Here is a 23,325-nt window from a genome sequence, read left to right as displayed (position 1 = left end):
ATAACAGCCTTCACTCTTCTGGGAAGGCTTTCCACTAGATGTTGGAATATTGCTGCGGGGACTTACTTCCATTCAGCCACAAGAGCAGTGAGGTCGAGCACTGATGTTGAGCGATTAGGCCTGACTCGCAGTCAGTGTTTGAATTCATCCCAAAGGTGTTTGATGGTGTTGAGGTCAGGGCTCTGTGCAAGGAATTCAAGTTATTCCACACCAATCTCGACAAAGCATTTATGTATGCACCGTGCTTTGTGTACATTTGTGTGCATTGTCATGCTGAAACAGGAAAGGGATGTCCCCAAACTGTTGCCACAAAGTTGAAAGCACAGAATTGTCTAGAATGTCATTGTATGCTGTAGCATTAAGATTTCCCTTCACTGGAACTAAGGGGCTTATTCCTCCACCAAACTTTAGAGTTGGCACTATGCATTCGGGCAGGTAGCGTTCTCCTGGCATCTCGACAAACCCAGATTCGTCCATCGGACTGCCAAGTAGTGGAGCGTGATTCATCACTCCAGAGAATACTTTTCCACTGTTCCAGAGTCCAATGGCGACGATCTTTACACCACTCCAGCCGACGCCTGGCATTGCACATGGTGATCTTAGGCATGTGTGTGGCTCCTCGGCCATGGAAACCCATTTCATTAAGCTCCAGACAAACAGTTATTGTGCTAATGTTGCTTCCAGAGGCAGTTTGTAACTCGGTAGTGAGTGTTGCAACCGAGGACAGACGATTGTTACTCGCTTCAGCACTTGGCGGTCCCGTTCTGTGAGCTTGTGTAGCCTACCACTTCGCAGCTGAGCTGTTGTTCCTCCTAGACATTTCCACTTCGCAATAACAACACTTACAGTTGACCAGGGCAGAAATTCTAAGAACTGACTTGTTGGAAAGGTGGCATCCTAAGACGGTGCCATGTTGAAAGTCACTGAGCTCTTCAGTAAGGCTATTCTACTGCCAATGTTGTCTATGGAGATTGCATGGCTGTGTGCTCGACTTTATACACCTGTCAGCAACGGGTGTGGCTGAAATAGCCAAATCCACTCATTTTAAGGGATCAAATCAAATCAAATCAAATTGTATTTGTCACATGCTCCAAATACAACAGGTGTAGACCTTACTGTGAAATAATTACAAGCCCTTAATCAAGAAATAGAGTTAAGAAAATATTTACTAAATAAACTAAAGTAAAAAAACGAAATCAATGTGCGGGGGTACATGTCAATGTGATTAATTGTTCAGTCGTCTTATGGCTTGGGGGTAGAAGATGTTAAGGAGCCTTTTGGTCCTAGACTTGGCACTCCGGTACTGCTTGCCGTGCAGAAGCAGAAACAGTTTATGACTTGGGCGACTGGAGTCTTTGACCATTTTTTGGGCCTTCCTCTGACACCGCCTAGAATATACAGTACCAGTCAAAAGTTTGGACACATCTACTCATTCAAGGGTCTTTCTTAATTGTTACTATTTTCTACATTGTGGAATAATAGTGAAGACATCAAAACTATGAAATAACACATATGGAATCATGTAGTAACCAAAAAAGTGTGAGATTCTTCAAAGTAGCCACCCTTTGCCTTGATGACAGCATTGCATACTCTTGGAATTATCTCAACCAGCTTCACCTGGAATGATTTTCCAACAGTCTTGAAGGAGTTCCCACATATGCTGAGCACTTGTTGGATGATTTTCCTTCACTCTGTGGTCCAACTCATCCCAAACCATCTCAATTGGGTTGAGGTTGGGTGATTGTAGAGGCCAGGTCATCTGATGCAGTACTCCATCACTCTCCTTCTTAGTCAAATAGCCCTTACACAGCTTGGAGGTGTGTTGGGTCATTGTCCTGTTGAAAAATAAATTATAGTCCCACTAAGCGCAAACCAGATGGGATAGCGTATCACTGCAGAATGCTGTGGTAGCCATGCTGGTTAAGTGTGCCTTGAATTCTAAATAAATCACAGAGACTGTCACCAGCAAAGCACCCCAACACCATCACACCTCTCAAATTTGGACTCATCAGACCAAAGGACAGATTTCCACCAGTCTAATGTCCATTGCTCGTGTTTCTTGGCCCAATCAGGTATCTCCTTCTTCTTTAGTAGTGGTTTCTTTGCAGCAATTTGACCATGACGGCCTGATTCTCGCAGTCTTGTCTGAACAGTTGATGTTGAGATGTGTCTGTTACTTGAACTCTGTGAAGCATTTATTTGGGCTGCAATCTGAGGTGCAGTTAACTCTAATGAATGTATTCTCTGCAGCAGAGGTAACTCTGGTTCTTCCTTTCCTGTGGCGGTCCTCATGAGAGCCAGTTTCATCATAGAGCTTGATGGTTTTTGCGACTGCACTTGAAGAAACTTTAAAAGTTCTTGAAATATTCCTGGATTGACTGACCTTCATGTCTTGAAGTAATGATGGACTGTCGTTTGTCTTTACTTATTTGAGTTGTTCTTGCTGTAATATGGACTTGTTTTTTTACCAAATAGGGCTATCTACTGTATACCACCCCTACCTTGTCACAACACAACTGATTGGCTCAAACGCATTATAAAGGAAAGAAATTCCACAAATTAACTTTTAACAAGGCACACCTGTTAATTGAAATGCATTCTAGGTGACTACCTCATGAAGCTGGTTGAGAGAATGCCAAGAGTGTGCAAAGCTGTCATCCAGATGGCTACTTTGAAGATTATATTTTGATTTGTTTAACACTTTTTTGGTTACCACATGATTCCATATGTGTTATTTCATAGTTGATGTCTTCACTATTATTCTACAATGTAGAAAATAGTAAAAATAAAGAAAAACCCTTGAATGAGTAGGCGTGTCCAAACTTTTGACTGGTACTGTAGGTCCTGGATGTCAGTAACCTTGGCCCCAGTGATGTACTGGGCCATACGCACAACGCCCTATAGCGATGCAGCAGAATACCACCCTTAGGTATCATCTGGAGGAACTCCAGAACAGCTATCACGGGACGACCGAATCAAGCAACCTAGCTCACATCCGGAGCTCAGGGAACGAGGGAATGTAGACGACAGGGGATTTCAGCATTTTCCTCTTGGCCATTCGGCCCACAGTGACATGGCACCTCCCTGCCAACACAACCACAGCTTGACTTTTCCTCTTGGCCTTTCGGCCCACAATTCCCCACGTGAGGGTGCCAATGCTCCCTGCGCACTTGGTGGTGATCGCCTTGACAAAATCGTCAAAAACTTCCACCACTTTGACCCCGTTCCAGGAAAGCCAAACAACATTCTTAGCAGACATAGAGGATGGCTAACCAAACGCTACGAATGCCAACAGGCTCTACCTGTTGAAGCGAACATCCAACAGACACGTGACAAGGTTCATCCGTCTACAAGAGCAACACGTGCAAAATGACTACGCTAAACTTGCCAAGGTTTTGAAAATAGAATTCAGTGGTTCTGCGACTCGCAAACACAACAGCTCATTAGCTAACAATATCAAACAAGCTCGAAATGAACACCCACAAGCCTACTATCATAGGCTTCGTTCAGCTTACTTTGTCATGCTCACTTAAACAGCAATAGTAGACCTATTAGGATTCAAACTGTTTCTGTCAAACATGTCTCCCAACTTCATCAACTACTTGGGCCCTACTGCCCACGTTGGTTTGTCGATCTCGACACTCCGAGAGCTTGCAAGCACTGCTTTTGAAGCATCAAAAGCAAGCCGGGCTAAAAGCCCAGACAGCTCGATTTTCCATCACTCAAATTGGAAGGTGCCGCATCAGGGACAAGTGCGGTGAAAGATGACGCACAAAGGGGGTGGCTTCCAAGTAACCACCTCACCGATAACCACCGCAGTAACAATGAAGCTATGATGAACGTCCCCAACCTAACAGGTCAACAGCCTCTGGCATGTCAGAACAATGTAGGTTAGGGCCTGAATTTTTTTTCCGGACATGTTCATGAAAAAGTGCTGAAAAATATGTTTCAAATTCATGACCCAGAAACGGTGTCTCCCGTCATGCTGTACTAGAATTATTTCACAGTTTCTGGGTCACAAATTTGAAACATATAACATTCACATTACCCCCGCCCTCACTCAAATCCCTGTCCAGGGACCGCTCGTTCTAGACACAAGCCCGCAGGGTTTGCCTACAGACTTTGATACGGATGTGGAGATGCACAAGGTAAGCAGCGTTGCAACAAATGATTCCTCTCCCATTGTGATAGAGGACACACTGGGTCACGAAGGTGGGTTATCTGTCTTGAAAATCGACACAGATAACAAACTGCTCCATTCTTCCAACCCACTCCACTTTGTTGGGGATATGACGAGAAAAACCAACTCGAACAGGCTATACATTAGCGCAGTCTTGGAGGACTGTTTGACCTGTGATGCTCTGATAGATTCGGGTTCAACAATTTCCCTCATATCTGAAACTTTGCTGGGTGAACTAAAAAGGACAGTGGACCCAGCAAAACGTTGGTTGAAAACGGAATGTTGCGATACGAATCTTCAGTTTCACTCAAGCTACCGCGCCCCTAACCAAGCGTTTCCTGCTTAAACTCAACTTCGAAAGCGTGTCACTGATCCGCCCTGTGTACGTGACTAGCATTGACACTGAAAGGATGCTGATTGGGAAGGTGTAATTGACCGTTTGGTACCCCAAATGGATTGGAAAAGTAACCAAATCTGGTCACAAATAACTATGCCAACTCCGTTGACTTCACAGCATTCTTCCAAGGCTACACGCCATACATTGAGCAACGATGTGGGTTCGACGTCAGCAACTGATGCAACCCTGGTGAACTTGGTCACGAGTCCGCCATTGGTGGCAAATGACAAGGTGACAAGTTCAACTTGCGGAAAAATCCGCAATCAGTTTGAAAATGTTCAACGCAATTTCAAAAACGGCTAACTGCCATCCCCTTTTTCCTGAAAACGTTCAGATTTCCACTGGGAACGACTCCCCAGACAACACTCACCGCTATAGGGGTGTGTGCGCTATCAATCTGCATTGGAACCAAGGAAGTATCTCACTACCAACTGGCTGTCGCCGACCTCCCACATACAGTCTATGTGGGAGCGGACATTTTGGTAAGATTGGGTGTTAAACTTGATACCATACACCAAGTTCTTTGGTCTTTGGTGCAGCCAGACCAACATGCCTTGTCTTTCGACCCGGTGCGAATGGCATCTGGGCAGCCTATTCCTGAAGCTTGCAAGGTGATAACTGAATCCACCATGGTGATTCCGGCAAGAACCACAAAGGTTTCTGTAAGACTGAAACTGACGCCCGGCTACCGGATGGAAGGCACCACTGCGTTCTTCCAACCCTCTCCGTGACTATTTGACTTGGGGCTATCAATGGCAACCCGCTATTGGAACTAAATGCTAGATCCACTTACCTCCTGGTACATAATCTGACTCATGCAGATATTTTAATTCATAGGCACACTCAGCTAGAAACATTGATTGATTACTCCTTCCATCAACGAGATGGACCACATTCTTACCCAACTCGGGACGGCAGGGGCCATCATGAAGTTTGGCCATCATGAAGGGCAATGGTGCAGGACCAAGGTAAACTACGTTGGGCTTCTGGTGGGTGCTGAGGGAATCCTGCCACAGTCTAACAGAATCCAAGCAGTCCACAACATCAAAACACCTACAAACCTTCATGAGATGCGTAGTTTCTTGGGAGTATGTAATTACTCGATTCAATTCATCAAAAACTATGTCGACTTGTCAAAGCCTTTGACCTGTCTTCTTCACAAAGACACCCCATTAGTTTGGGATGTCACTCACGACGAAGCTGTGGCTTCCTTGAAAAAACCTGCTTTGCGAGGTACCCTGCCTGGTGTACCCCAACAAAGACAAGATGTTATTTTTGGAAGTCAGTTTCTCAGAGCACTGCCTTAGTGCTGGGTTGTACGAAAAATATGACAAAGACAAATGTGTGGTTGCTTACGCGAGCGAAAACACTCAACCCTGCTGAACACAAGTACTCAGAATGTGAAAAAGCGCTGCTGTCGACAGTCTGGGCGGTCAACCACTTCACCAGTTATGTCGGCGGACAAATGGTGATCATAGAAACATCACCAGCCTGTGACTTTTCTGAAAAGCCAACAAATCCGTGAGGGTGCTGAACACAACAGCAGAATAGCAGCTTGGCTGATGACACTGCAGAGCCATGATGTAGTAGTCAACTACGCAAAACCGAAAAACCTGCCTTTGTGCAGGGCTTTGCAAGTGAAACTGACTTCGCAACACCCCCGTGTAACGTAGCTCCGCCATTGCCTTCAAACCATCACTACTTTGAAGAGAACGTGTGTCTTGGCATGCCGATGGCATTTGTGAATGGCTGTTCTTACCGCCATCTAGACCACTTGCAAGCTGGTGTGAGATTGGTATGGCACAATGACATTCCATGCAAACCACTTCAATTTCAGCTAGGAAACAAGACCAGCCAGTTCGCAGAAGTGGCGGGTGTGCTTATCACACTGTAAACGGCAGTGAAACACGACTTGTCAGAACTTGCAATCTGCACCGACTCAGACTACGCCAGACTCACCTTCTTACGCCACTTACCGTTATGGAAACAAAAGCACATGACTACTTCAAGTGGCAAAGAAGTGAAAAACAAAGAGTTCATTCTAACTTGCGAAGACCTCATCACCAAATATGGCATACAGGTGTATTGGAAGAAAGTCAAGGGACACTCCAAATCACCTGGTCGTGACAGATTTGGCAATGACCATGTCAACAGCATGGCGAAATCTGGTGCAATTCACGGCACCCCTTGGGTGTTCGATGCTCGACACGCAAAAATCACATGGTATCTGAAGTAACGCGTAGCCATGTAGCACCGCGGGAAACATCTTCGCATGAACATAATGTGTTGCTAACTCATTCATTCATGAATGGTGACCTGGTAGCAATGCAACACCAAGATGAGTCCCTTGCCACTTTGATAGCTTTCCTGTCTGATCCTGTCAATCACCCAGTGTCCGAACTGGCTTTGGCTGCTTCACACGACCTGTGTTCGCTGTACGCAACTAAACAGCACCTCACACTTGTAGATGACCTACTGGTTTATGTTTCAGAAACCGACGCCACATGATGGTGGGTGGTTCCTAAAACACAAGGGTGTGTCTTACCCCTGGAGCTCGATATAGATCGACTGGGTCGGCCCAGTTGCCAGGTCGGCCAAAGGCAACAAGTATCCCCTCACAGTGACTTGGGCAATCACAAAGTGGGTGGAGTGCCTGCCCCCAACCAATGACACAGCGGAAACCACGGCCGTTCTTTTGCTCAACCACGTTTTCAGTTGTTTCGGCCTGCCAGGAGAAACCATGGACAGCGACAGAGGAACCCACTTTGAGAGGCTCCTGGGAGGCTCCTGCCCTGGCGTGGGACTGTACGCCTTGCCTGGAAGCTCCACACCATTGACCCCCGTTGGAGGCTCCGGAACGTTGACCGTCGCAGGAGGTTCCGGAACGTTGACCGTCGCAGGAGGTTCCGGAACGTTGACCGTCGCAGGAGGTTCCGGAATGTTGACCGTCGCAGGAGGTTCCGGAACGTTGACCGTCGCAGGAGGTTCCGGACTGTGGACCGTCGCAGGAGGTTCCGGACTGTGGACCCTCGTCGGTAGCTCTGGACTGGGGACCGTCGCCGGAGGCTCGGGACTGAGGGGGACGCACTTCAGGGTGAGTGCGAGGAGCAGGCACAGGACGTACCGGACTGGGGAGGCACACTGGAGGCCTGATGCATGGAGCCGGCACAGGTTGCACCGGACTGGTGACACGCTCTTCAGGGCGAGTGCGGGGACCAGGCACAGGACGTACCGGACTGTGGAGGCATACTGGAGGTCTGGTGCATAGAGCCGGCACAAATTGTCCCGGACAGATGACAAACTACGCACGGCGAGGGCGGGGAGCTGGCACAGGACGTACTGGGCTGTGGAGGCGCACTGGAGGCCAGATGCGTGAAACCGGTGCAGATGACACCAGACTGGTGTCACGCTCTTCAGCACGCCCACGCTGCAGCTCTCTCATCGCCACCACCTCTCTCCGGAATCTTTCATCAAGTTCCTCCTCCGACTCCCTGACGGTCTGTGGCTCATTCCTCGGCTCCGCCGACCACCCCGTGTGCCCCCCCCACTCCCCCAAAAATTGGGTTTTCTTTTGGGCTGTCTTTGTGGCCGCGAACCCCGGCGTAGTCGCTGTCCTCCCTTCTCTCCTTGCGTCTGCTTCGCCGGCAGGCTTTCGTATCTTGCCAAGCTTTCCTCCCAAGTCCAGGATATTCTCTCCTCGATCTCCTCGTAAGTCAGGAGGCCATCTCCTCCTGGGCACACTGCTTGGTCCTGTTGTAGTGGGATCTTCTGTCACGGTTGTGTGGAGAGACGGACCAAGGCGCAGCGTGCTCTGAGTTCCACATCTTTATTTTTGTGAAACTTACAAAACAAAAAGGAAACAAACAACGAACCGTAACATAAGAGGTATAGCATACACTAACTCAAAATAAGATCCCACAAAGACCAGTGGGGAAATGGCTGCCTAAATATGATCCCCAATCAGAGACAACGATAAACAGCTGCCTCTGATTAGGAACCATAGCAGGCCAACATAGAAATAAACACACTAGATCACCCACCCTAGTCACACCCAGACCTAACCAAAATAGAGAATAAAAAGGCTCTCTATGGTCAGGGCGTGACACAAATGACACTTCCACTGCATCTTCTGTACCAACCGGGAGATGTCGCCGCAGCCACCGCATACACGGCTCATCAATACGTGACAGAGTTGCGAAACCACCTCCAGACTACCTTTGCGTACGCTCAAGGAAAGTTGGAGAGAAGTGCAGAAGGTGACAAGACCTATTACGACAAAAAGGTCTCACACCAGGTGTTCAAGGTCGGGGATAAGGTGTGGTACTACCTATACACCAAACCCACAGGCGTTGCGACAAAGTTCCTACCCCACTGGATGGGGCCACATAAGATTCTGGTGAAGCTGTCACCTGTAGCTCATCAAATTAGAATCAGCAAAGGTCGACAAAACACCACATTAAAGTAGGTCCACAGGAACCAAATCAAGTTGTACACCCCCATGGGAATGGAAGGGGTGCTAGCCAGCACCGAATAGACAGAAACCTAGTCAGAGGTACTATGAAAATTCTTCAGTAGCCTCAGCTTATCCCTTCTAGGAGATCAGTACATTGCACCGAACATCTTTTCTTCTCTTCCCAGCTACAAGATATACGTGTTGTCACTATTGATATTGTCCTGCGCTGTGCTATCCAAAATAGGAAAATCAGAAAAATTGTTGTCAAAACATTTTCAGAAGGCGCCAGAAAGCGGAATGACGTCTCTGCAGTCTCTGGGCGAAAAAAAGCAGGAGTTTTTGTGACACTGGAGTGCGCATGCACGAGACGACTCCATGTTTTTCTTTCAGTCTATGAATGAATATAACGTCGCCCGGTTGGAATATTATCGCTATTTTACGAGAAAAATAGCATAAAAATTGATTTTAAACAGCGTTTGACATGCTTCGAAGTACAGTAATGGAATATTTTGACATTTTTTGTCACAAAATGTGCCCATGCGTTACCCTTCGGATACTGACATGAACGCACGAACAAAACGTAGCTATTTGGATATAACTATGGATTATTTCGAACCAAAACAACATTTGTTGTTTAAGTAGAAGTCCTGGGAGTGCATTCTGACGAAGAACAGCGAAGGTAATCCAATTTTTCCTATAGTAAATCTTAGTTTGGTGAGCACCAAACTTGGTGGGTGTCAAATTAGCTAGCCTGTGATGGCCGAGCTATCTACTCAGAATATTGCAAAATGTGCTTTCGCCGAAAAGCTATTTTAGAATCTGACACCGCGATTGCATAAAGGAGTTCTGTATCTATAATTCTTAAAATAATTGTTATGTTTTTTGTAAACGTTTATCGTGAGTAATTTAGTAAATTCACCGGAAGTTTGCGGTGGGTAGCTAGTTCTGAACATCACATGCTAATGTAAAAAGCTGGTTTTTGATATAAATATGAACTTGATTGAACAAAACATGCATGTATTGTATAACATAATGTCCTAGGAGTGTCATCTGATGAAGATCATCAAAGGTTAGTGCTGCATTTAGCTGTGGTTTTGGTTTTTGTGACATATATGCTTGCTTTGAAAATGGCTGTGTGATTTATTTTTGGCAGGGTACTCTCCTGACATAATCTAATGTTTTGCTTTCGCTGTAAAGCCTTTTTGAAATCGGACAATGTGGTTAGATTAATGAGAGTCTTGTCATTAAAATGGTGTAAAATAGTCATATGTTTGAGAAATGGAAGTTATAGCACTTTTAAGGTATTTGTATTTCGTGCCACGCTCTACCATTGCGGAACGTCTGTCCCTAAGCACACAGCTAGACACTGCCCATATGTTGTCCCAACTCCAAAAGTTCACAGTCACCCAGTCAGAACTAGCAGAGCTCAGGCAAGAAAAACGATTCGTCGGGCCTCTACTCTCGATAGGTGCAACCGTAGGGTCACTATTTGCCCTGGGTACCACTGCCGTCAACGCAGTCAGTCTAGCCACAGTCAAGAAAAATGTTTGGGAGATTACTGAAGAGATGCCACTTATCCAGCAACAGATGAAAGCACAGGCACTCAGGTTGCAACATGTGGGAAAGTCTCTCCAGGACACTATTCTGGTGGTAAACACACATGCTACTCTCCTGAACAAAACCCTCCCGTCTGTAGGAAAGCTAGTAGAGGTCATGAACCATGACTATGCCCATGTCCAATTGGTTCGATTGTTATTGGAAGATTTTCTCTGTGAAGTTAGCTCTTCTGTGGACCACTTGGCCATGAATAGAATCCCCTCACATATAGTGCCCCTCTCAATGGTGCACGACATATTGACCTCAGCTACTACAACCACGATAAGGTCGATACAGTCACATTTGGCCTATAGTCTGGGGTCGGCAATCCCAATACACATTGATGTTGATCGTAATGAAGTGGGATTTTTACTGACGCTGCCGGTTGTTGAACTGGAGAATATCTATAGATTGAAAACGGTTCTAAATGTAGGATTTTGGCGCGACAGTACCCATGTGAAAATCGCCACACCCCCAGTCGTAGCTTTTCAGGAAAACAATCCAGATTTCTATCTCACCCCTAACCTGTTAATGTGTACTCTAACCAAAGACGTCCACTACCTCTGTCCTAGCAAACCGTTCATCGGGATAACACTGAGCGTCTTTGTGGTCTTAAACCTATCACCAGCGAAGAACGCTGTAGAGCCAAACTAACCGCAAGGGATGGGGCCACCACCACACAAGGTGGTAGGGAATCGAGGGTTGGTTAACACACCGTTCGCGTCTGCCACTATGACTTACGAATGCCATGACTCAACCAAACAATTGAACTTCCCCAACCAGACTGTTTTTGTTAAGGTACCAGAGGGGGCGATTATCCACATAGACGACCACGCTCTATACCAACTTCCCGGAGACATGATAGACACAGAGATTGAAATGCCTGATGCTTTTGCTAAGCGTTCCTTTGAGTTACCACAAGCCATTCAAAACCAAATCCACTATGATGGACTGTTGATCTTCGCTTTTAATTAGTTAGTTAGTTGACCCAACTGACTACAAAGCAAAAGATTGGTCTGTCACCCGCTCTTGGACGGTGCCGGACAGTATCCTGACTGTTACCATGATCCTTTGTCTTATTTCCCTTGGTGTTTGCACCTACGACGTACACAGGCGCACACGTGCAATGGAAGACCTAATGAGGTCTTATACTAGGATCACCCGTGGGACAGAAGCGATCCCGATTTTCGGAAAGTTGGCAATATATCCTGAAACCACATCAGTGGGTCCATCCCCAGCCTCCTCTCCCGAATTCGCTAGGTCAGCCCTGTAACGCCCCTAATGTAAGCTTTGTCATTCAGGGTGCCATTTTTCCAAGTGCCTTAACTACCCACCTTCAAGTAGGATCGCCCCAGACATGACATTAGAGACAATGCCATGATAGAGTCAATTAGCCAAGACCTTGGACATATAAAGAACATAGTCCAAATGAGCTGAGTGTGGTAGCTATATTTTGTATATCTTTTGTTTTTATTCATTTTTGTTTAATTTCCTTTGACACTTAGGAAGTGATAGAGCCATAGGCAAGCTCCCCATACAACCACCAGTTAGAGCCATGACGCCGCTCATTTGGGGAAGAAATGTAATGATGTATTGCCTGAGTGTTGTGCGTTATTAACGTCTGCCCAAGTTACTGCCTAGATCCACTAGCCGGGACAACCGGACGATGGGCCGGAACACAGAGCCACCACCGGACCTCCCATGTCCATTCTGGTGGTGATCTGCAGCTTTCAGACATCATACCAGGGTAAACCACCAGGGGGGAACTGCTACGATGATCCACAAACCAGGACATCCGATGGTGGTGGGTTGCAACATGCAGACTCCTTCCAAGTTTAACCCACCAGAGGGGGACTGTCATGACTGGCCTGTTCGGGTCAGGTTACCGTGGACAACACTCCTACAAGAGACATCTCTCACACCCGCCAGAGGGGGAGAGATCGAGAGGTGTTTTTTCTTTTGACACCTCATGTCACTGTAAATCTTAAGGCAGCAGACAAAATCCCTTTGTCCTCTCACTGTGGAGGAATGGAATGTATGATGGGCCTATGGAGAACCTACCTCAGAACAGTAACATGCAATAAATGGACTTTGGGACAATAGGTTTCATCAGCCAAAATGGTAGTAATGACGATAGATGGAATATGAAAATGAATGTCATTTTTGTTATACTATTAAAAGTTAAATAACGACGCTATTAACGAAAACATTGTAACTTGAAGAGTTTTCATAATATGTACCCGATGTTTGCATACTGTACGTTGTGTGGAAAATGTTCAGATCAAAGAGAATGTTTTTGTAAAGATGAAATGTTAAGTTTGTTGTCTAAATTGGATCGGAGTAAAATCTAGACCTTGCCTTGTAACTAGTTATGCCCAGAGAACTTGCCCTAAAGGCAGAAACGCCCATTTCTGACCTGAGGGTATAAAACATGTGAGTTAAGAATTAACATATCAGACTAGGTGTTGGAGGCTATTTAGTAAATGACATTGCCAAAGTCGAGGATCGGTAAGATGGTAGGTTTTACGAGGGTATGTTTGGCAGCATGAGTGAAGGATGCTTTGTTGCGAAATAGGAAGCCAATTCTAGATTTAACTTTGGATTGGAGATGTTTTATGTGAGTCTAGAAGGAGAGTTTACAGTCTAACCAGACACCTAGGTATTTGTAGTTGTCCACATATTCTAAGTCAGAACCGTCCAGAGTAGTGATGCTGGACAGGCGGGCAGGTGCAGGCAGCGATTGGTTGAAGAGCATGCATTTAGTTTTACTTGTATTTAAGAGCAGTTGGAGGCCACGGAAGGAGAGTTGTATGGCATTGAAGCTCGTCTGGAGGGTTGTTAACACAGTGTCCAAAGAAGGGCCAGAAGTATACAGAATGGTGTCGTCTGCATAGAGGTGGATTCGAGACTCACCAGCAGCAAGAGCGACATCATTGATATATACAGAGAAGAGAGTCGGCCCAAGAACTGAACCCTGTGGCACCCCCATAGAGACTGCCAGAGGCCCGGACAACAGGCCCTCAGATTTGACACACTGAACTCTGTCGGAGAAGTAGTTGGTGAACCAGTCGAGGCAATCATTTGAGAAACTATGGCTGTTGAGTCTGCCGATGAGGATGTGGTGATTGACAGAGTCGAAAGCCTTGGCCAGGTCAATGAATATGGCTGCACAGTACTGTTTCTTATCGATGGCGGTTAAGATATCGTTTAGGACCTTGAGCGTGGCTGAGGTGCACCCATGACCAGCTCTGAAACCAGATTGCATAGCGCAGAAGGTACGGTGGGTTTCGAAATGGTCGGTGATCTGTTTGTTAACTTGGCTTTCAAAGACCTTAGAAAGGCAGGGTAGGATAGATATAGGTGTGTAGCAGTTAGGGTCAAGAGTGTCCCCCCCTTTGAAGAGGGGGATGACCGCAGCTGCTTTCCAATCTTTGGGAATCTCAGACGACACAAAAGAGAGGTTGAACAGGCTAGTAATAGGAGTTGCAACAATTTCGGCAGATAGAAAGAATGGGTCCATATTGTCTAGCCCGGCTGATTTGTGGGGGTCCAGATTTTGCAGCTCTTTCAGAACATCAGCTGACTGGATTTGGTAGAAGGAGAAATGGGGAAGGCTTGGGCGAGTTGCTGTGGGGGGTGCAGTGCTGTTGACCGGGGTAGGGGTGGCCAGGTGGAAAGCATGGCCAGCCGTAGAAAAATGCTTATTGAAATTCTCAATTATAGTGGATTTATCGGTGGTGACAGAGTTTCCTATCCTCAGTGCAGTGGGCAGCTGGGAGGAGGTGCTCTTATTCTCCATGGACTTTACAATGTCCCAGAACATTGTTGAGTTTGTGTTGCAGGAAGCAAATTTCTGCTTGAAAAAGCTAGCCTTGGCTTTTCTAACTGCCAGTGTATATTGGTTTCTAACTTCCCTAAAAATTAGCATATCACGGGGGCTGTTCGATGCTAATGCAGAACGCCACAGGATGTTTTTGTGTTGGTTAAGGGCAGTCAGGTCTGGAGAGAACCAAGGGCTATATCTGTTCCTGGTTCTAAATTTCTTGAATGGGGATGCTTATTTAAGATGGTGAGGAAGGCATTTTTTTTTAAATAACCAGGCATCCTCTACTGACGGGATGAGGTCGATATCCTTCCAGGATACCCGGGCCAGGTCGATTAGAAAGGCCTGCTCGCTGAAGTGTTTCAAGGAGTGTTTGATAGTGATGAGTGGAGGTCGTTTGACCTCTGACCCATTACAGATGCAGGCAATCAGGCAGTGATCGCTGAGATCTTGGTTGAAAACAGTAGAGGTGTATTTAGAGGGCAAGTTGGTTAGGATGATATCTATGAGGGTGCCCGTGTTTACAGCATTGGGGTTGTACCTGGTAGGTTCATTGATCATTTGTGTGAGATTGAGGGCATCAAGCTTAGATTGTAGGATGGCTGGGGTGTTAAGTATGTCACAATTTAGGTCACCTAGCAGCACGTGCTCTGAAGATAGATCGGGGGCAATTAGTTCACATATGGTATCCAGAGCACAGCTGGGGGCAGAGGGTGGTCTATAGCAGGCGGCAACGGTGAGAGACTTGTTTTTAGAGAGGTGGATTTTTAAAAGTAGAAGTTCAAATTGTTTGGGTGTAGACCTGGATAGTAGGCCAGAACTCTGCAGGCATATTAATTTAATTAATTTAATCATGTAATTATAAACAGTCAATCATTCGATGAACAGCAGTCGTCACATTAATCAATCCAACGTCACGACAATGGTCTATTTGCATATAGGCATCTTGCAGCTCTGATTGTTTATGCCGCACAGGTCTGTGTGGAGCATGGGCTGAGTAGTGTGTGTCAATGCAATAGAATCCTACTCTGATGTGTTCTGAATCCGTTTTCAATGTCTGGAAAATACGTATTTTTAATGTTTGGAAATACATATTTTCATCAGAACTGAAAATTAACCTGATTTCAACGTCTAGAAAATATGTCTAAAATACATATTTTCAATGTCATTTTGCTCAATGGGTAGAGAATTTCCTAGTCGGGTCTTTCCTACAAGTCTCTGGCATCCCTACTAGAATATCACCACCAGTTAGCTAAACCTGTGGGCATTCTGTTAACGCCATGGTCTCTGCTCACCTCCCTGTCAGCAGTTTAAACCTGACTCACTCATGTTTGTTCAGTGTTTGTGAAACTCACATGATGTGAGCACCACATAAAGAGCAAGGAGCTGGGAGGTCTATAAATAGCTATTTTTTTAAATGAATGACACTGTGGCTACTATTAGACATCAACAAACATAGCCTATAACCTTGGATGGGCCCTGACCATAAGTCATAAGCGTCTTGCACACAGGCACAAGTTTAACTGACACACACGCATATACACACACCTCCCTAATCGGCACTGATCAGTGGGTTTGGTCAATTAACCCTCACATGAACTTTCCTGTTTTTGCTGTGAGGATGTGGTTACATCCGCACTTTTAATGCTTCTGCTGCAATCAATACACGTCACGCACACAGGCCTAACTCTCATTCACACTTTAATTCATTGGAATAATTATCACTTTAAATCAATATCACTTTCCTAGTAAGCTATTTTGTCAGAGAAACATGAAAATAATAGGCTAACTTTGATGTAAGCATTGTTCAATGTAAGCATTGCTTTGGAGAATCTAGCTCACCAGTCAGAAAAGGTACTAAATTCAATAAGCACCCAGGTGTTACGCAACATATGGGCTAATTAAGTTGTAGCATCAATTGGGACACCTCAAAGGCAAAAACCGTATGCAAATAGTATGTCCTCTGCAAATAACATGATTGTGAGTTAATTGTGACTGACTCATGGCAGAACATGTGCCTGAGCCTCAAGGAGACAGGACTAAATCTAGATGGATGGAGCTCACCTGCCCTCTGTTGGTCAACTGTCGTTCATCTAAAATTTCCTGGAGCAATAAAGACTATGATTTCAATATTTACTCAATCTTGAGCCACTATACCAAAACTGAAAATGTTCAAAAAACAATTACTGCATAACTCATGCTATTCACTCATCTTGAGACTTTGGCCTAGATTCAATCAGATCAAGCGTTAATGTCGATAACCAAGGTGTAACTGTGTTGGAGATGTCAAATCGGTGAGCAGCTGTTCTTGATCATTTTCATGAAGCCACACCCGTCCCACTTGTGTTAGAAGTTCAGAACGAGAAAATGTGGGCTATATAGAAATTACACTCCAAATGAAAATCATTAAACAAAATGAGGACTTCTATCAGCCTAATCGAGGTGTAAATTACATCTCACATTCCAGTGTTTGAACTTGTAAACAAGGCTTCATAAGATTTATCTTAATGGCAATATCTGCTTTCGGTATGTGGATTTGACAACTAACACAGTTCGACCACCCAAACACCGCTATGTGGATGTCAGCTAAATAACTTCATGCTATGCCCATACTGTTTACAAATTAAGAAAAGTATGACTGACAGATAAACAGTTATATCTTTATTGAACATTAATACGTATGATAAAGCTCTCAATGTATGAACTCTAATAATATAGTATAAAAATTAAAAAAGTACAAATAACAGTCATTGTAAACATCCATAACAAGATAAAAGCAACAGTTTATCATGTCAGTATTTCTTCAGCACAGTATAGAGTGTTTTAATAACGTAGTGTCATACTGTTTGAAAACCATGCCTCCAAACAAAAATAAATTCAGAACAAATCCCAAACAGCTGGGAGAAACCTCGTTTTTTTTCTGGAATGAATTACACTGAACAAAAATATAAACGCAATGTGCAACAATTTCAAAGACTTTACTAAGTTAAAGTTCATATACAGAAAAGCCCTAATCTATGGATTTCACGACTGGCAATACAGATATGCATATGTTGGTCACAGATATCTTTAAAAGAAAGTAGGGGCGTGGATCAGAAAACCAGTCAGTATCTGGTGTGACCACCATTTGCCTCATCTCTTTCGCAAAGAGTTGATCAGGCTGTTGATTAAGGCCTGTGGAATGTTGTCCCACTCTTCAATGGCTGTGCGAAGTTGCTGGATATTTGTGGGAACTGGAACACGCTGTCGTACACGTCAATTCAGAGCATCCCAAACATGCTCAATGGGTGAAATGTCTGGTGAGTATGCAGGCCATGGAAGAACTGGGACATTTTCATCTTCCAGGAACTGTGTACATAACCTTGCGACATGGGGCCCTGCATTATCATGCTGAAACATGAGGTGATGACAGCGGATGAATGGCACGACAATGGGCCTCAGGATCTCGTCATGGTAAAATGCAATTGTGTTTGTTGTCCATAGCTTATGCCTGCCCATACCATAACCCCACTGCTACCATGGGGCACTCTGTTCACATTGACATCAGCAAACTGCTCGCCCACACAACACCATACACGCTATCTGCCCGGTACAGTTGAAACCCGGGATTCATCTGTGAAGTGCACACTTCTCCAGCGTGCTACTGGCCATCGAAGGTGAGCATTTGCCTACTGAAGTCGGATACGGCGCCGAACTGCTGTCAGGTCAAGACACTGGTGAGGACGATGAGCACAAAGATGAGCTTCCCTGAGACGGTTTCTGACAGTTTGTGCAGAAATTCACAGTAAACCCACAGTTTCATCAACTGTCCGGGTGGCTGGTCTCAAACGATCCCACAGGTGAAGAAGCCAGATGTGGATGTCCTGGGCTGGCGTGGTTACACGTGGTCTGCGGTTGTGAGGCCGGTTGGAAGTACTGCCAAATTCTCTAAAATGACGTTGGAGGCGGCGTATGGTAGACAAATGAACATTCAATTCTCTGGCAACAGCTCTGGTGGACATTCCTGCAGACAGCATGCCAATTGAATGCTCCCTCAAAACTTGAGACATCTATGGCAAAACAGCACATTTTAGAGTGGCCTTTTATTGTAAACCAGCACAAGGTGCACCTGTGTAATGATCATGCTGTTTAATCAGCTTCTTGATATGCCACACCTGTCCAAGTGGATGGATTATCTTGGCAAATGAAAAATGCTCACTAACAAGGATGTAAACAAATTTGTGCACAACATTTGAGAGAAATTAGCTTTTTGTGCGTATGGAACATTTGTGATCTTTTATTTCAGTTCATAAAACATGGGACCAACACTTTACATGTTGCATTTATATTTTTGTTCAGTATACTTATTTCATACAAAACAGCCAAAATGGCTTAATGCAAGTCCATATTTTCAGGGGGGTACAATTTTTTTTTTTACTTGATCAAACAAAAACAAAGAGATCAAAAACAATGTAATAAAAACTCTGGCCTAAAATGGCCATTACAGTAAAAAATGGCTACATACAGGGAGGGCATCATTGGTAGAGGTTGTTGTAAGAGAATATGGAATAGAAGAACAGGCAAGTAACATGATGGATGACGAGGAGATGTGGGCGAGTCAGTCAGTCTGCATATCCAATGCTGCTTACATTTAAAATGTAAATAAGAGAAGTTCGCCACAGGGCTTCTTAGATGCGGCAGAGAAAGAGTGGGATATATGACACCAGGTATCATAGCCTAGTGGCGGATGCGACGTGATGGTTAGTCCAGTAGTATGCAGTGCATTATATCCTGTAGAGGGGAGGGGGGGTGAGTAGTAGTAGTAGGGTTGCGGGGTGGGGGGAGCTCAATTAGGGCGTCCATGTTTGAGCTTGTCGATGTGGAATGTGAGTTTTAGGGCAGGCCCGAGCTTCAAGCCCATGTATTTCATCATCATGTCGCTGCGTAGTAACAACAGGGCTTTGCCATCAATCTCCTGCAACACATAGGAGCGGGATAACATTTTAATTTGCTATGAAGGTTATAAACTCAACAAAACACTTAAGAATTAAAAAATCCTTCCACTAAAAACAATGGCAAAACATACAGTGCATTCGGAAAGTACTCACACCCCTTGACCTTTTCCACATTTTGTTATGTTACAGCCTTATTCTAAAAGGGATTAAATAATTTGTTTCACTCATCAATGTACACACAATACCCCATAACGACAAAGTGAAAACAGTTTTTTATAAACGTTTGCAAATGTATTAAAAACCAAAACAGAAATACCTTATTTACATAAGTATTCAGACCCTTTGCAATGAGACTCGAAATTGAGCTCAGGTGCATCCTGTTTCCATTGATTTTCCTTGATGTTTCTACAACTTCATTGGAGTCGACCGGTGGTAAATTCTATTGATTGGACATGATTTGGAAAGGCACACACCTGTCTATATAAGGTCCCACAGTTGACAGTGCATGTCAGAGCAAAAACCAAGCCATGAGGTCAAAGGAATTGTCTGTAGAGCTCCGAGACAGGATTGTGTCAAGGCACAGATCTGGGGACGACTACCAAAAGAATTCTGCAGGATGAAGGTCCCCAAGAACACAGTGGCCTCCGTCATTCTTAAATGAAAGAAGTTTGGAACCACCAAGACTCAGGAGTGGCTTCGACACAAGTCTCAATGTCCTTGAGCGGCCCAGCAAGAGCCCGGACTTGAACCCAATCAAATATCTCTGGAGAGATCTGAAAATAGCTGTGCAGCGACACTCCCCATCCAACCTGACAGAGCTTGAGAGGATCTGCAGAGAAGAATGGGAGAAACTCCCTAAATACAGGTGTGTCAAGCTTGTAGCGTTATACCCAAGAAGACTCAAGTGTGTAATTGCTGCCAAAGGTGCTTCAACAAAGTACTGAGTAAAGGGTCTGAATACTTATGTAAATGTGATAGTTTTTTTTATTTTTTATAACTTTGCAAAATGTTTATAAAAACCTGTTTTTGCTTTGTCATTATGGGGTATTGTGTGTAGATTGAAAAAAAATACAAATAATGTTTTAATACATTTTAGAATAAAGCTGTAATGTCATAAAATGTGGAAAAAGTCAAGGGGTGTGAATACCTTCCGAATGCACTGTAAGTGTCCCTCTATGCTGAGTGTTCTGTCAGGCTGATACGTACATAGAGATACAATAGAATAGTACTGTTCTATTAAATTCTGTAGATACGTACGTGTTTTCTGAAGAGATCTGCGTGGGGGGCCAGTAGGGGGTCTATGTCTCTGATGAACTGCATGACGTCCTTCACCGTCCACAGGTTGGGGTCCTGGCCACTGAAACGCTCAGAGCCTGTCGGATGGCGGGTCAGAGTAGAGATACAGAGGAACTTTAGTCACCAATCACCAGTGGGGTTTGTTATTATGGGATGACGAGCAACTCCATCTAAAGTGTTACCGTAAAGCCATACACAATCCATCAATTAGCTTGGCTAAAAATGAAATGAAATCCAATGGACAATATCATTTTTGCCTTTAATGACATGCATTCCATTAAAGATAATCCTCTACCTGAAGAGCTGAGATGCAGCAACTTGGTGGGGGACCGCAGGCCCAGAGGCTGCCCTGTCGAGCCCGGGGACAGGGGGCTCTTTTTTAAGTGCTCCGAACCCCCTACACCGTTCACCATGAGGAAGGGCTCACCTGGAACAACATGGACAGGAGAGTCAATCACTACGCCCAAGTGACACACCTGTAGCTTAACTGTAGTCAAAAAGTTTGCTTAGTGGGACATTACTGACTACACCTTGGGCTGTTGCGGTGACCGTATTACCGCCACACCGGCAGTCTTGAGTTAAAATTCCATGCGACTGTTGAGTCATGGTAATCTCATCTTATGCACTCTGGACATGCTTTGGCAATACCCAAATTGCTAATGACCATCAGGTCCTAATGGCCTGGAACTCAGGGCTCTATTGTCCCTCTAACCACTCTGACATCAATGCAAGTGTTATTGAAAATCACTTATCAAAACAGTATTGTGCTTTTAAAACTCACCTCAATGTGATGATCAATTTGAAGAAAGAAGTTCAACAGCAGGTTGAAACTGAGTGTAAAACATGGTTGTTGTGGATGTTGTTTCAAAGCCTAACACAACGAAATGGACAGTGCTTCTAAGGTGATGATTCATTCAAAACACCAATACGCATACATTTATGAGCCCGAAAAATACCCGAATTAAAATTACGATTGTGCTGTTACACAATACATAGCCTACCACATAATGCACATGGCAAAAAAACATAAAACAAAACTGATTTAAGATGTCTGTGGTACATAATTGGTCAAGCCTATACAAATTTGAGTAATCGCCATTGAGTGTGGACTGTATTATTATGCATGCTGGATAGACTGGTTACCTTATGCTACACTCCAAAATGTCTATCCATGAGTCTGGAAGAGAACATAGAGCCCAAGGCGATGCAGCTGGTTGTGCAGGGCGGCTTACAGATAAGCCTACAATTATAGTGAATTTATATTTGATTTTGAATAGCCAGTTAATAGGAAAATTGTATTTTAATATTTTCATAATTAATTGGGTGACATTACCTTTCACTATACAGACTACCTCACCACCATGCGCTTCCATCGCCTCTCTCTCCTTTATTCCTTTCTCGAGTGTGCAGAGGGGCTGTCAACAGTTTAGTGAAATATGTTTTGTTGTGAAAACATGTTACCATCGATTGAAAAACGTATTGGCGGGAAAGTGCACGGCCTCCATTCGAGTGCATGCAGATGACATGTATTTTTTCCCCTCCCCATTTGATAATGAGCCATTCTAAATCTAAACAAATTGTAAGGTTTATATCATTCACAACTAAGTTGCAAAATAACTCTAAACATAGCGTATAGGACCTGTTCCAAATGATCACTTTTACACTCAACATAACCACTTCATATGCGCACTCGCTCTGGTAAGGGAAAAATATCCTTTCTATTTTATTCAGCTAAGTTCAATTATATAAAATCATATAATATAACATAATGGCACGGGACTTATAAGCATATCTTGTCAGCGAAATGAACAAGACTACAGCCTATGGCATGGAGCATAGCCAGATAACATACAGTATGCCAACTCACATTCTGTTCTTCTGAAATACATTTTCTTCATATCATGTTTCTTTAGACCTGACTAAAATAAATAATGAATTTGTGATGGTGTATATTAAATAAAATATACACCATCACAATAAATCCATTATAGTCAAGTCTAAAGAAACATGATTTGAAGAAAATGTATTTCAGAAGAACAGAATACGAGTTGGCATACTGTATGTTATCTGGCTATGCTCCATACCATAGGCTGTAGGCTTGTTCACTTAGCTGACAAGATACAAGCTGCTGATGAGCGTGCCTTTGGGACAACTACATTTAAAAAAGTCTAATCTTAGACTTTTTAAAATGTAGATGTTCCAAAGGCGTGCGCATTAGCAGCTTGTATGTGGCTTGTATGCAATTTGTATTTGTGGAGGCCTGGAAATGCTAAACGTGTTTCTGTTAATTAACGGTCACTTACCGTGAGACCGGCAGACTTTTGCATTACAAAAACCCGGCTGATCTCCAGTCCTAGCTACACACTAAAATAACAGTTTTTGTTTGTACACAAATGTTTTTCCATTAGAGGTGCATGTTTCTATTTTTATCAATCAAGTTATTTTAAATGAAGCGTTAAGGATTTCCTAAGGAGCTGTACCTTCCGAGGAGAGGCAGAGGTTTTTGGCCAGCTTGTGGGGGAGGGGGCTGTAGTAGGAGTCTTGAAGGAACCGCTTGGAGCCTCTGCCTGGACCCGTTGTGAGGCCCTCCCTAAAACTTCTCCTTTCTGGAGAGAGTCGTAATAGAAAAGAAAAACAGTGAGGAGT

General features: G+C 44.3%; 1 protein-coding gene across 9 annotated transcripts in view; it reads right to left on the bottom strand.

Moving 5' to 3' along the window:
• Positions 1-17,097: 17,097 nt before the first annotated feature.
• LOC106584189 (Scm polycomb group protein homolog 1) overlaps positions 17,098-23,325 on the bottom strand; it is a 52,100-nt gene continuing 45,872 nt past the window's right edge. For 8 of the 9 annotated variants that reach the window (XM_014169207.3, XM_014169212.3, XM_014169180.3 and 5 more), the window contains 4 exons: positions 23,160-23,285; positions 20,975-21,106; positions 20,641-20,756; positions 17,098-19,403 (listed from right to left, as the gene is read on the bottom strand). In XM_014169207.3, coding sequence (XP_014024682.1) covers positions 19,275-19,403; positions 20,641-20,756; positions 20,975-21,106; positions 23,160-23,285 — 503 coding nt within the window. In that variant the 3' untranslated portion in view covers positions 17,098-19,274. Of the gene's footprint in view, positions 19,404-20,640; positions 20,757-20,974; positions 21,107-21,460; positions 21,551-23,159; positions 23,286-23,325 lie in introns of those variants that run through there. The other variant, XM_082963789.1, reaches the window with a different exon arrangement.

The sequence above is a fragment of the Salmo salar genome, chromosome 02 (assembly GCF_965601325.2).
Source record: "Salmo salar chromosome 02, fSalSal1, whole genome shotgun sequence".
Classification (NCBI taxonomy): Eukaryota; Metazoa; Chordata; class Actinopteri; order Salmoniformes; family Salmonidae; genus Salmo; species Salmo salar.
This window is presented reverse-complemented; position numbering and strand designations above follow the sequence as displayed.